Raw genomic sequence first — 14,532 nt, forward strand, 5'->3', positions numbered from 1 at the left:
AGTGTATACTGTATATTTCATTCAGTCCTGTTACAGCTTACAATTTAAAATTTGAACTTTAAGATGATAGTACAATTATTTTCAAAGTTGCTAAGATATTAACCTTTGATGGGAATGAAAAATGCTCAAAACTGATTTAGAATGCCAGGAAACCAAACTGAAAGACATTTTCTGTTGACCACACATTAAAACTCTATGTACTGACAGTTATTCTCAGATGGCTTTGTTTGAAGAGCATTACTTGGAGCATTAAGTCTGACTCTGCAACAGTGTTTTAGTTTATGTAGTATGTTTTTGCATTTTGTGGTTTATGACAGATTATTTTTGATTGGTATGAGAATGTACAGAAATGCCAATGAAACTTGGATACCATGCACTACAACATTAGTTGTCATACAATATATTAAGGCTTGCAGCATATTAATATAAGTATTGTGTTTAACATCTCAATGTTTACTTCTCAAGAGAATATAAGCTAAAAAGAAAATATCACCAACATGACTTCACATTTTAAGGAGAAAAAAGCACATCTGCAAAAATATCAGCCCCTCAAATAAATCCAACATGAAACTTTTGGCCATAATTCTGAAAGTATAGTTTTTAAAAATGCAGGCAGACCAGTTGTAACTTTCTCCATTACACAGGAGCTGCCCAATGCCCAAGTGCAATGTACTGTACAGTAGAGTGAGCAAGAGGTTAGTGAAATATTGTTTTAGCATTGGTAACATGCTTTATTGATTGTGTCAAAATGCACAGTTTCTAACCTGTAGCTGATGTCAGAGATTTCTTTGCTCTGAAAATTTTTATGTTATGATTCACAAATTCATTGTAAATGAAATGAAACAGAAGAGTGTGTCATTAAAGAACTAGCATTGTGCTAGTTAATTATTAACATCACTGTTGTGCATTATTTTCTTTGATTTTAAAACTGACACTATTAAAGTGAAGTACATTTGCAGTAGCTGTTTTAATTTTCAACGTGATTGGCATGATGAAATTGTAAATCAAAAATCATTACCTTCATTTCATAATAATTCTTCAGATGATTACATTTATTTAGTTTTATTTTGAGGTATATATACAGTGTGTTCATTTTAACTGAAGACATTGAAATATCTCAAAAACTACACATTGGATCAAAGCAAGTTATAACTCCAATTTGTTTGTCTTGGAGGGGGACTTCCAATGGTACTACACCTAACCCCCCACCCAACCCCATGCATGGGATGACAGGGGGCAACTTTGAAATCATCAATGGGGAGCCCCATTTTCTTATTGCGTATTACAGTTCTATGGCAAAATGTACATACATTCTGTCTGAATCACTTTCTTTGTTTCACCACAGATGGCACTGTAATCAGAGGAATAGAAATAGGTACACAGTTGTAATTTACAACAGCTACTTAATGGCCCTTGAATATCCAATGGCACATGGGACCCCTACCTCCATGCTGTGAGGGTAGGACAGGCCAGTATTCCATAACTTCTCGTTGGAAACCTCATTCACAATTTTGTATTCCTCCAACATATCAAACAGGGGACTACTCAATGCACCACTGTGGCCGTGGCTCCATGTGAATGCTACTCTTTTCCGATTAGAGTAAGTGTTCAAATATAGTACCACCAACTTCAATACACTTAGTGATTTGTTTTTCAAATAACTGTACGCAGGGCAGAAGCATATCTGTGGGAATGTCAGCACAGGCATTCCTTATGCGGTCAACCATGACTTCACAGCCTGTTGGCACTTGCTGGTACACCTTATCTTTCAAATACCCACAAAGAAAGAAATCTGATGACATCAAATCCAGTGACCTAGTGGGCCAATTAATAGGGCCACTTCTGCTGGTCCACTGACCACTCCAAACACTAATACCTCCCATGCCTCAACTGCATGCTGAAATCACATACATTGTCAAATGTCCAGGGCAACATACTGCAATAGTACCAGTAGTTCTTGTTCCAAAAATGTTCAATATTTGCGTCCATTCAACATTCCATCAATAAAATATGGGCCAGTGAGTTTTTTCTCCATGATGTCACACCATATGTTAACTGAGTAAGGACACTGATGGTCAGTTTGCCGTAGCTGGTGTGGTTTGTCTACACTGCAGTAATGCATGTTATGCCAGTAAGTGCTACCATGGCTTGTGAAGGTAGACTCACAGGAAAATAGTACCTTGGCAAATAACATGCAGGTCATTTGCATTTGTTTACATGCCCCTCACAAAACACTACCCGGTCATGAAAATAGATGCCATGAAGTTCTTGATGCAGTGATACGTGGTATGGATGATATTTATGATGAAGCAGTATTGTGACAGTACTACCTATGGTCATACCAGAATCACAGTGTAATTGCCAGACACTTATCCATGGGTTGTAGTGTAATGTTGTTGGTACAGCTTCTCCTGTAAAACACTTGCTTCATTTCCTTTTGCTGGTCTATATGTTGCCATCAGACAACCTTGTAAAAGAACAAATGAGAGTGAGCTTTCTCTGGAAAATGCTTGGCATACAAGACAACAGCAGGCTCAATATTTCTCCCACAGTCTCTATAAATCAGGGTCATTTCAGTTTCTTCTTTTGCGATTGCAGCATTCATCATCCACTTTCACATGTCTTCTCCAAATGATAGACAGGTGTGTAGGCAATAAACACTGTGAAAGTATTGTAATATTTAGAGCCACTATCTGTTCTATGTCTGCACAATATGTGAACTCTGGTCACAGTGTACTGCTTGTTATCATATGTCATAAGTTTGCTACATGAGCACAGTGGCACATTGAGTTGTCCCCTTTATGATATGGCAGAGGAATACAATGTTGCAAATGGAGTTTCCAACTATAAGTTATAAAATACTGGCCTGTCCTACCCTCACAGCATGGAGGTGGTGTCCCATGTACCATTGGATATTCAAGGGCCATTGAGCATCATGTTGTAAATTATGATTCTGTATCCATTTCTATTCCTCTGATTACAGTGCCATCTGTGGGGAAATGGAGAAGATGCATCAGACAAAAGATATGCAGGTTTTGCCAAGGAATTGTGATCTGCAATAAAAAATGGGGGTTCCCACTGAAGATTTCAAAATTACCCCCTTCCCCCTCCATCACCCATACACTGATTGAGATGACGGATCAAGTGTGCTATTGTTGAATGCCCTCTCCAAGACAAACAAATTGGAATTATAATTTTTTTTGATCCGATGTGTTGTTTTCAAGATATATCAATGTCCTCAGTCACAATGAACACCCTCTCTACAGCTGCAGAATATCACTATGAGAATATTGTTAAAATAATATTGAACATATATGTTTGTGAGGTTGATATATAATGTACTCATATTAAATAGTAATTTTTGCACAAAATAATTTTTGTTCTTGAACAAGATTTTATTACACAATGGGCACATGTCTCTCCTCTTTCTTCACCTTCAACATCCCACAAATAGGATGTTTCTGGTTGTTATTCTACAGTACAGTACTCTGTGCTCAGACATTAGGCAACTGCAGTGGGGCAGAGCGAGTTTAAAAGCTGTATACAGCATGAAAATTATTGAACTATATGAAAAAAAATTTCATTAGTTATAAACTATGGTGTGTGCACACTTTATTCAACATGTAAATGTCACTACAGATATTCAGATTTATATTATGACATATTTGATATGCTTGCCATCATTGGTGATGATGTGGTGCAGATTAATAGTGAAATTCTACATTACCTGCTGAAGTGTAGGAACATTGATGATGTCAATGACTGCCTGACTGGCTTTTTCAGCTCAGCAATGGTGTTGGGATTACTGCTGTACACCTTGTGTTTAGTATAGCCCCACAAAAAGGAGTCACATGTGTTCAGATCAGGAGAAAATGGCAGCCAATCAAGGTCCATTCCAGTGGACTCATGGGTACCCCAGAGCGAGAATGTGGTCCCCAAATTGCTGCTCCAGAACATCAAACTCTCTCCTGCTTCGATGGAGTCAAGCTCCGTCTTGCAAGAACCACATCCTGTCAAAATCAGGGTCACTTTGGATAATGGGAATGAAATTATCTTCCAAAACATTCATGTAACATTTGGTAGTCACTGTGCCACCAAGGAATATCACACCGATTATTCCGTGAATTGACATTGCACACCACACAATAACCTGTTGAGGGTGAAAAGACTTCTCAAACACAAAATGTGGATTCTCAGTCCCCCAAATGTGCTAATTTTGCTTATTGATGAACCCATCCGAACAAAAATGGTCTTCATCACTAAATCAAACCATACTGTGCATATTAATTCCCATCATGCCCCGCAGCCAAACATACAGTTTGAATGTCCTAATGCAAACCGTTCAGAAGTTATGACAATTTTATTTCATATAGTGCAATATTTCTCACTCTGTATCTAGAAGATCATAACTATGTACTACTAGAATTATGGCTCAAATTTTCATACAGGATAGGCTGCTGGCCCTGATACCTTGCAAGTGTGCTTTTTTTTCTCCTTAAAATATGGGGTCAAGTTGATTATGTTTCCTTGCAGGTAGTGGGACTTATTGGTGTAATGTTTTCTTTTACATTCATAATTTTTTTAAAACAACAAGACATATGCAGTGACAATCTCAGTTTTCACCAACAGGGCAATAAAAGAGATGTGGACCAGGAAGATACCAGCAACAGTTTTGTGGAAGACTTGAAATGCAACAATAAACTAAAATCTCTACAAATGACTTTAAAAACACATGATGAGGATAAGTAAGTCTTTGCATTTTGTGTGTACATAGTATTTTCATTAAAAATATGTTATACAGGTTGAAATGTTATAATGTTAACTTGCTAACTTGGGTTAATCTCAAGTTAGTAGGAAAGTGAGGATCACCTTAGTGAACACAATAACAGTTTTATGGCTAAGTGAAGACAGGAAGACATCTAATATGCAATCTCACATTGTTTAATGAAGTATTCATCACTGACCATGGCAGCAGTGTAGTGAGACACAGGATTTGCATTCAGCAGGGGTGTGGTTTAAGTCAATATCCAGCCACTCAGACTGAAATTTTCATTGGTTACTGTAAATTACTTTTGACAAATTCAAAGACAATAACCTTGAAAGTTTATGGGCATTTTCCAACCCATTCTTGTTCAATCAGAACTTGTGCCTCATCTTTAATCACTTATTTACATAATTACTCATGGGTCATTAAACTGTAATCTTTCTTCCTTTCAATAAATAGTTTACAGGTCTCTTGAACTTATAATAACAATAACATATCAAAGACTCTTAGTGAATTGTTAGTTACATTAGTGTTTGAATACAAGTCAATTAATGCAGAAACAGTCAGTAATCTATGCTAAAATTGAGACAATGAATTGGTATGAGCATTACAATTTAATTTAATTTTTGTTTACCTATTGCAGAAATTCAGGTATAATAAGACTATGTGAATACCACAATCCCCCTTTTCCACCCCTTTCTCTCTCTCCTTGTGCCTCAAGAATCACCCTCCACTATATTTTATGTGTATTATTATAAATATCAATATCAGTTTAGGGTAGATTGCTACTGACCACATAGAAGAGGTGTTGAGTGGCAGTCAGTACATTTAAAAGTACATTTAAAGTGGACTAAACTACTGGACAAAGTCCTTCTTCAGATTTAGAAATAGATTCACACATTCATTGTTTTTCTACATCTGAAGAAGGACATTGTCCAGTAGCTTAGTCACCATTTAAATTTGCCTGTCTGCCACTTTATGGCTCCTCTGTGTGATAACTAGCAGTTTATGTCAATTCATATTTCTGTTATTTCATCCTGTATTTTCCATTGCAGATGACTGCACAACAACTTCTATCCATACTGAATCAATGACCCACCAGCAATGACACCAGCTGGATAGCTGTTATTCATTCAACACCAAAATGTTTTTCCACTTCTGCCAAGTTACTTAGAGATACTGAACCTGCATTGATAAAATGTCTCACTTGTAATAACTGGCAGTGACTGTCCATTAAACTCCTATCTAAAAATTATTAGGCTTAACACTTGCAATCAAATGATGGGTGTCCTTCCACATCTTCCTGTGTGAAGCCATCCCACTTCATCACCACACAGCCTGATTGGAAACATGGTGCACCATGCCTGAAATGAAAACCCAAAAGCATTAAAGGCGTTCAGACCAAACAGATTTGCTTTACCAGCATCATCCACTACCAAAATGTCAAGGAACAAAGCACAGTTTTATGCTTAGTGGGAGCCATAATTTTTCCAAAATTGGAATATGTTGCTTGTTGTAACTCACTAGATGTTGAGTAACTGGAGACAATGCCAGAGATCCCAAATCCACATAAGTTTGTGGGCATGGGAAGAATAACTGCTTACATGGATCTGTACATACTTTAATTAATCTAATCTTGTCCTCATGATCCCTGTGGGACCAATGTGTAGGGAGTTGTAGTATGTTCCTAGAGTCATCAATTAAAACTGAAACTTTGCAAGTAGGCTGTCTTGGAATAGTTCAATTATATTTTTAAGAGTCCACCTGTACAACACATGTGTGTGACACTCTCCCACAGATCAAACAAACCTGTCACTGTATCATACTGTAAGACCCAAGCAAGAGCATGGCCACAATGTACCAAAGTTTATTCTTCTTCCACATAAAAGTGGACAACAGTTGAGAACACAGACACAAACATAGAAACAATCCAGGCACTGATACAAGCGGTTGCTGACAATAAGTACAAACACAATAGGAGGGCAAGTACCTGCTGCTCTGTGCTTATAAAGAGGAGGGCTCAAGTAGATGGTGCAGCTGATGACCTACCGTGTGCACAAGCCATGTGACCCACTGCAGGTGGCCTGTAGTAGCTGGTCCATGTAGATGCTGTTGATGAAATATTAAAAGTGTAGTGCATTGGAGGCATCATGCTGTGTTGTGTATTCATGTATTACATACAGGGTAATAGCAGTGACCACTTGTGCTGCACATCTGTGTATATGTTCAATATCTGCTGTTAGTCATACTTGATATGGGGTCCACCACACTTGACCAGTATTCTAGGATGGGTCACATGATGATTGTAAGAAGTATCCTTTGTAGACTGATTGTATTTCCCTAGTATTCTAACAATAGGCCATAGTCTGACATATGTTTCACCCATGACTCAGGCTACATGTTTGTTCCATAGCATGCCCCTACATAATGTTACACCTGGGTATTTGTATGAGTTGACCAATTCCAACACTGACTTACTGATATTATAGTCATAGGATAATACACTTTTTCATTTTGTGAAGTGAAGAATTTTGCATTTATGAACATCTGAAGCAAGTTACCAGTCTTTACACCACTTGAAAACCTTATCATGGTCTGACTGAATATTTGTGCAGCTTCTTTCAGTCTGTACTTCATTGGAGGTAAGTGCACCATCCATAAAAATCTGAGGTGCATGAGGTCATTAATATACAACATAAACAGCAAAGGACCTAATGCACTTTGCTGGCTGGAGTGGCTGAGCGGTTGTAGGTGCTTCAGTCTGGAACCGCGCGACCACTATGGTCGCAGGTTCGAATCCTGCCTTGGGCATGGATGTTTGTGTCGTCCTTAGGTTAGTTAGGTTTAAGTAGTTCTAAGTTCTAGGGGACTGATGACCTCAGATGTTAAGTCCCATAGTGTTCAGAGCCATTTGAACCATCTGAATGCACTTCCTTGGGCCACCCACAAGGTTACTTCTATATCTGTCAATGACTCTTCATCTGTGATTACATGCTGCATCCCCCATAACAAAAAGTCCTCAATCTAAATACTAATTTTGCTTGCTACCTCATATGATTATAATTATGATAATAAGCATAGGTGTCATACTGAGTTACATACTTTTCATCAATCAAGGGATATAGCATCTACCTGACTGCCTTGAACTATGGCTTTCAGTATGTCATGTGAGGAAAGTGTGAGTTGGCTTTCACATGACAGATATTTTTAAAATCCGCGCTGATTGGCATGGAGAAGGTCACACTGTTCAAGATACTTCTTTATGTTTGAGCTCAGAATATCTTCTAAGATTCTACAACAAACAGTTGTCAAGGACATTGGATGGTAGTTTTGTGGATCATTTCTGTAATCTTTTAAGTAGGTGGGCAAGACTTGTGTTTTGTTCCATCAGCAGCTTCTGGTTTAGTGATTAGCATAGCTGGCTTTCTATCATGGGGCCCCGTGTTCAGTTCCTGGCTGGATTGGGGAATATTTCTGTTTGGGACAGTGGTCGTGTGTGTATATGTGTGTGTGTGTGTTTGTTTGTTGTTCTCACCATTATTTCATCATCAATGGTGTGCAAGTCAGTGAAGTGGCAGCAGATAAAAAGACTTGCACTAGGGGACTCTCAGCCAAGTATACCACATGCACATTTCATTTTGTATTTTATTCGTGCTACTGGGCACAGTTTTTTTATTTGAGGAGTCTGCAATAGCTAATAGATAACAGAAGAGCTAACTCACTCATAAATTTGGTATAGAATCTCATAGCCATTCCATCAGGCCCTGGAGCTTTGCTCAGTTTTAACTATTTCAGCTGTTCCTCTATGCCACTGACACTAATACCTATTTCACTCATCTTTTCAGTGTTACAAGAATTCAGTTGGGGCAATACACCTGGTTTTTTCTTTGTAAAGGGACATTTGAAAATAGGGGTAAGCATTCCTACAGTTGCTTTGCTAATCTCAGTTTCAGTTCCTGTATCATCCATGAGTGATTAGACACTAACTTTGGTATCACTACCAGTCTCCATGAATGACCAAAATTACTCTGGGTTTTGTGAAAGACCTCTTGACAATAATCTTCTATGATAGTCATTGGAGGCTTCACACATTGCTCTCATGACAGCCTTTTCATTCAGCACCTCTCTATCTATAACTAGTTATAAACTAGCTACACCTATTACAAAGTAATTTCTGTCTCTTTAGAAGTCTCTTTACAGTGACTGTATACCATGGAAAGCACCTCCCATCATGAACTGTTCTACTAGCTAGATACCTATCCAGTGGTTGCTCAACTATCCTTTTACAGTACGAGCTGCAGTCTGTCAATGTAGAACTGTGCTTGCTGTTTTAAAAACAAGATTATAATAATGAACAGGAATTATCAAGAATGCCATAAGGCATATGATTGATTTCATTGTAATAACTTAGGATTTACAAAATTAAAACAAATCTCAGAAGATGTGACCTTAATTAGTGCAAATTAACTTTGTTTATGATATTGAATATGGTGATATCTTGTGACAAGATGTTCTGGAATCATCAAATTATTTCTTCTACTATTGTAGGTAATAGTATCCTATAATGAAAGCTGTTGTTCTGCAGTCGAGTGTATATTGCAAAGTAAATATGTGACAGTTGACAGTTGTCCTCCCATTGGCCATGAACTACACTTTACCCACCAAAACAGTCATTACTTTTTGTGACTCTATGAGTTTTGTAATTTCCCTAATCATTGTGTGCAGAAAACTGTAGTTTTCTATCAGGAAGAAAGAATGAGTGAATAGCTCAAAGCTACAACTGCAGAGCTACAGTCCTGGCACACCATATTCAGCTGGATGTAGTCTTACATGTGTGTGTGTGTGTGTGTGTGTGTGTGTGTGTGTGTGTGTGAGCACATGCTCTAGCTCTAAAAAGGATTTCTCCAAAAGCTAGCAAAATTTTCAGTCCTGTTTAAGTACCTGTTGATGACTCAATGCCTCTACAATACTGTGATTTGTTACATTTATTCCTAAATTACTTACTGTTACTTTAGATGTTCTGCTCTGAAGAATTTTAGAAAAAAGTGATTCTAACTGCTGCTCTATTGTTGGCTCTTAACCTCACTGAAAAAATTCAAAGCATGAAGAAAAGATTTAGTCAATTGACTAATACGTCATACCGCCCTACCCATTCACTCAGTCTGCAACAAACAAATGTGAATTCTAACAAACTGTTTATATGAATGATACAACTATTATAATGCACGTGAAGTTCTGTCAGGAAGCAACAGTTTGTGAGAATTATAAGAGAAATAGGAACAACAGAACAGTAGCAAGCTAACCTACCAATAGTGTCACATTTATGGAAAACCCAAGAATTAAAATATTCCAGGAGCCACTAAACATGCATCACGGTTCTTTTACAGAATGTTCTGTTGTGCATGGCATACTGTGGATATTTGAGTGTGAAAAGAAAGCAGATCTTTTCAGATGTAAGAAATCACCATATTCCTCCACAATTCTGATGGAATGAGTCATCTGTGAGTTCATTTCTTTTGTAAAGTCTCACATACCTTCATAATTAACCATAAAGCATGTCAGATAAAGTGAAGTTGATGAAGTCTCTTTGTTTAGGTCAATCTTTACTTCTGTTTGAAGTTTGTCATGTCCCTCCCCCAAAAATATATTTGCACTGCAGGCAACTGCTACCTCGTTTACTTGATAAAAGTGCCACTACCTACCAAAGGGTTTAGGGATGTGCTCTTGTGGTATTATGGAGGTGTATTTTATTTATTTTTTGCATGTTGTTCTACATGATCATAGTGAGAAGCAAATCTACATTGTCATGGAATGAGTCAGTACTGTTAGTGACTCATCTGTCATCATTATTGGTAATCAGATGGCACTCAGGGGTCCTCTGTTTGCACCAACCATTGTGATCTTCAGGCAGCAACTGTGCTGAGTTTGGAATCGAACGAAGTTTGCAACATTCATTCTAGGGTACAACCATGGCCCACTGATGAATAGGTTGAGCAACTTCAGCCATATTAACAGGGTTGAAAATGTATTGCACTTTGCCATTTGGCACCTTTATAATAGTTTGCATGTGAGAATACATGCTATGTTGCTGCCAGATGGGGAGGGGAAGGGTGTGTGTATTGGTGTGACTGTTTGAGCACCCTTTACTGTGATCCATGTTTTATTTGGTGTGAATTTGCTATCATATACTCCAACAATGATGAACTGTCTGTGAGATCACTTTTCAGAAAAATGATCCTGTCCTTGAGGGTATCAATTTTTTTCTGAGAGAGTAGATAAAATAAAATTTACATGCAGATGACAAGCTGCTGAGTAGGAGTGATCAATGGGGAAATTCTTCAGTTTGGATGTGAAAGATCAAGAATTAATGCTAAGAATTTTAAAATGTTGTGGTAGGTTATTGAAAATAGATGCAGAAGAAGATGACACCTCACCTTTCTGCACAAGAGTCAAGGAGGTGTGCTCCAAATGCAGATTGGATTTTTACCTAGTATTAACTCAGTAAGAGTTGCCAACTATTGGGAATAAGTGCACATTGTTAATAACAAATTACATCATAGAAAATATATATTGAGAGGCCAATGTCAGAATTCCAAAACTCCAAAACAGGATTTGAAAAGAGATTTGAGAACTCACACCATATTTTGCTTGAAGTGCCATTTTCTGAGCCAAAAATACCCTTTGTGAGTGGGAATAGTTAACCCACAATATAGTATTATCTGTCATAAGTGAATGAAAATAACCAAAGTAGATTAATTTCCATGTTGGACTATTACTTATTGCAGATATTGTTCTGATGTTAAATACAGGAGCATTTAGTTTTTGAACAAGATCATGAATATTGGCTTTAAATGACAGAGTAACATTTATTTGAATACCAGTACCTAGGTATACGGATTGTTCAGGCTCACTAATCGTATATCCCTCCTGTGTGTGTAAAAAAAAAAAAAAAAAAAAAAAAAAAAAAAAAAAAAAAAAAAAAAAAACAGAGTTTTAATGTGATTTAGCTGTGAATGTGCATCTTGAATTGGACTATTTGATAGACTGCCTATGTTGCACTCACCATCCTTCTCTACTGAGCAAGTGTCATCAGCAGACAGAAATACTTTAGAATCACCTGTCATATTAAAAGGCATATCATTTATATGTTTTAAGAAACACTAAGCTAGTGGTCCCAGCATTGACCCATGATGTATGTCCCCCTCCCTCCCCCTCCCACCTGATGTATCGTTTACATATTATACGAAACAGTAGTCTAGTGGTCCCAGCACTGATCCCTCAGGCATGACCCCCCTTATCAATGCCCCAATTGACTCCATCCATATCATAGCTGTTCCCAAAATATGAGCTGAACTAATTGAGAGTTACTCCTCTTATTCCATAATGGTTCAACTTCTACAGTGAAATGTGAAATGAAATGATTGTATGGCATTGTTAGGTGGGAGGTCCCTTTCAGTTCAGCCGCCAAGTGCAAGTCTTATTTCAGTTCACACCACATTCGGCAACTTGCGTGTCGATGATGAGGATGAAATGATGATGAGGATAACACAACACCCAGTCCACGATCAGAGAAAATCTCCAACCCAGCTGGGAATTGAACCCAGCCCCACTGGGAGGCAAGCAAGTTACCACTCAGCTAAGCAGGCGGACAACTTCTACAGTAATATTTTATGATCAACACAAATGCTTTGGTTAAATCAAAGAAGAGACCTAAGATTCATATTTTTTGTTTAATCTGTCCAGTGCCTCACAGAGAGAACAGAATGTAACATTTTCACATGGTAAACTATTTCTAAAACTTGACTCTATATCTTCGACCTTCTGCTGTTGTTCAGACACTTTCTTCACAACTGACCATTTTTTTAAACTTTAACTTGAGAATAAGCCACTCTATTTGCATACCACATGTTCTTTTGCCTTCCTAATGACATTTTCAAGCACCATTTAATACTGTTTGTAATGAACTTCATCCTGATTGTAACTATTTCTAAAGAATTTTTACATATAATTTCCACTTTGTTCTATTTGATGTTCTTATCCCATTAGTCAGCTACCCAGGTTGGTTGTTAGTGCCATTTTAAATAGAAATCAACTCTCAAAAAGCATGTTAAATTTGTTGAAAAAAAGCATTATATATATATATATATATATATATATATATATATATATATATATATATATATATATATATATATATAGTCTGCTACCCTTCTTCTTTAATTAATTTTAATCTGTGTTACTTACAAATGAGAAGCAAATGCATATTTCATAAGAGATATAGTGATTTAATAGGTAGTTTTAAGATAATTTTGATACTTATTTCACTTCAACAGCTTCACATCAAACAGTTCTGCTGCAAAATCAGAAGTCCATAGAAGACCCTTGAGCAGGATTAAACTATTGGCATTTGCTATTGATATTTTTGTAAGTATGTGTAGTGGAGAATTTTGTAAACATAGACTACATCATCTAGACAGTTGAGCTACTGTAAGCACTTCAAAAACTATATGCTGTTTTACATATTATAATGTGTTTATTTTGTTTTTTTCCTGTCAAGGTAAAAAAGTGGGAATATGAAGGCAAACCTATGAAAGATTCAATGCATTATTCACCTGAGTTCTGTATTTACAACAGAATTGTAAGAGCCATGAAGAGAGTTTCAGAGTGCTATCCACATCTCTTTGGTATTACAAACTTTCATGATCACATCAGGTACTTCTACAAAAGTAACTATTCAGTAGACATATTTCTTCTTACAGTGTGTTGGGAAAGTCACCCAGAAACATTCACTATGCAGTGTGTTACTGAATTTTCACATGAAACTACTGTTGGTCAAACTGATTTTTAATCTTCATATTGTAAGACAATTCATAATGTAAGGCAATACCTGATAAAGTACAGTATGTGGCAAAAATGTATGATAGGGAGAGTTCTTTAGCTTTACCTCATGACCTATGACCAGCTACAGCAACCTGGTATCATAACTATGTGTACATTTTTAGTTCCTGCTAACACATTACTGACACAACTATTCACTCCAATCAATCTGCAAATTACTGCCTTGGCATAGTGTATTCATTTCATGTGGCACAATGGAAGCACATGTGTGTGGGGGGTGAGGGGCAAAGGGGGGGGGGGGGCTGTGTGTTTCATGTACTTTAGTTCGAAAAAGGATTCCTCTGAAAGCTAACAAAGTTTTTCCTTTTGTTTATGTGTCTATCGTCACCTCAGTGCCTATACGTTTTGTTTTATAATAATTTCAGTCTTGAATTTCAATCTTCATTTGTAATCAGGTAATTAATTTCAGTTGGTAATGACCATCTTCAGTCCTAGAAAAATATAAGTATATACAGTAGCCTAATGTACAAATCCACGCTCAGATATATGAATATAAAGCAGAAAACACTATAAACAACTGTACAACATATCCATACCTATATTTTTTTGGTGAGTTGTTGCCTTGACCCCTATAAAATAATCACATTTTCAATTTTGTTCTACATAATACCCTCAAAAAAAGTCAGCTGCTTTGTTGTGTAGCTTTATCTTCCTATCTGTCATCAATTATTTCGTTATCATTAGTATTTCAGTTGTTGGAACACAATATTGTATATAATGACTGCTTGGACATGCTTATAGAGTTTAAATCAAATGGCATACAATCTAATTAATATAGTGTATTTCACATTGTAAATATTGATCAATGGGATTCCATACTATTCCTCACAAAGTTACAGCTCTCATTTAATCAGAGATGGTTGAAGAAA

The 14,532-nt window shown here is 36.9% G+C and overlaps 1 protein-coding gene across 1 annotated transcript in view; it reads left to right on the plus strand.

Annotated features, from left to right (window-relative positions):
* LOC126248959 (uncharacterized) overlaps nucleotides 1-14,532 on the plus strand; it is a 208,874-nt gene that overhangs the window by 177,403 nt on the left and 16,939 nt on the right. Inside the window, exons 13-15 of the mRNA XM_049950494.1 lie at nucleotides 4,630-4,745; nucleotides 13,099-13,189; nucleotides 13,323-13,477. Of these exons, the coding sequence (XP_049806451.1) occupies nucleotides 4,630-4,745; nucleotides 13,099-13,189; nucleotides 13,323-13,477 (362 nt within the window). The remainder of the gene's footprint in view (nucleotides 1-4,629; nucleotides 4,746-13,098; nucleotides 13,190-13,322; nucleotides 13,478-14,532) is intronic.

Source organism: Schistocerca nitens, chromosome 3 (genome assembly GCF_023898315.1).
Source record: "Schistocerca nitens isolate TAMUIC-IGC-003100 chromosome 3, iqSchNite1.1, whole genome shotgun sequence".
Classification (NCBI taxonomy): Eukaryota; Metazoa; Arthropoda; class Insecta; order Orthoptera; family Acrididae; genus Schistocerca; species Schistocerca nitens.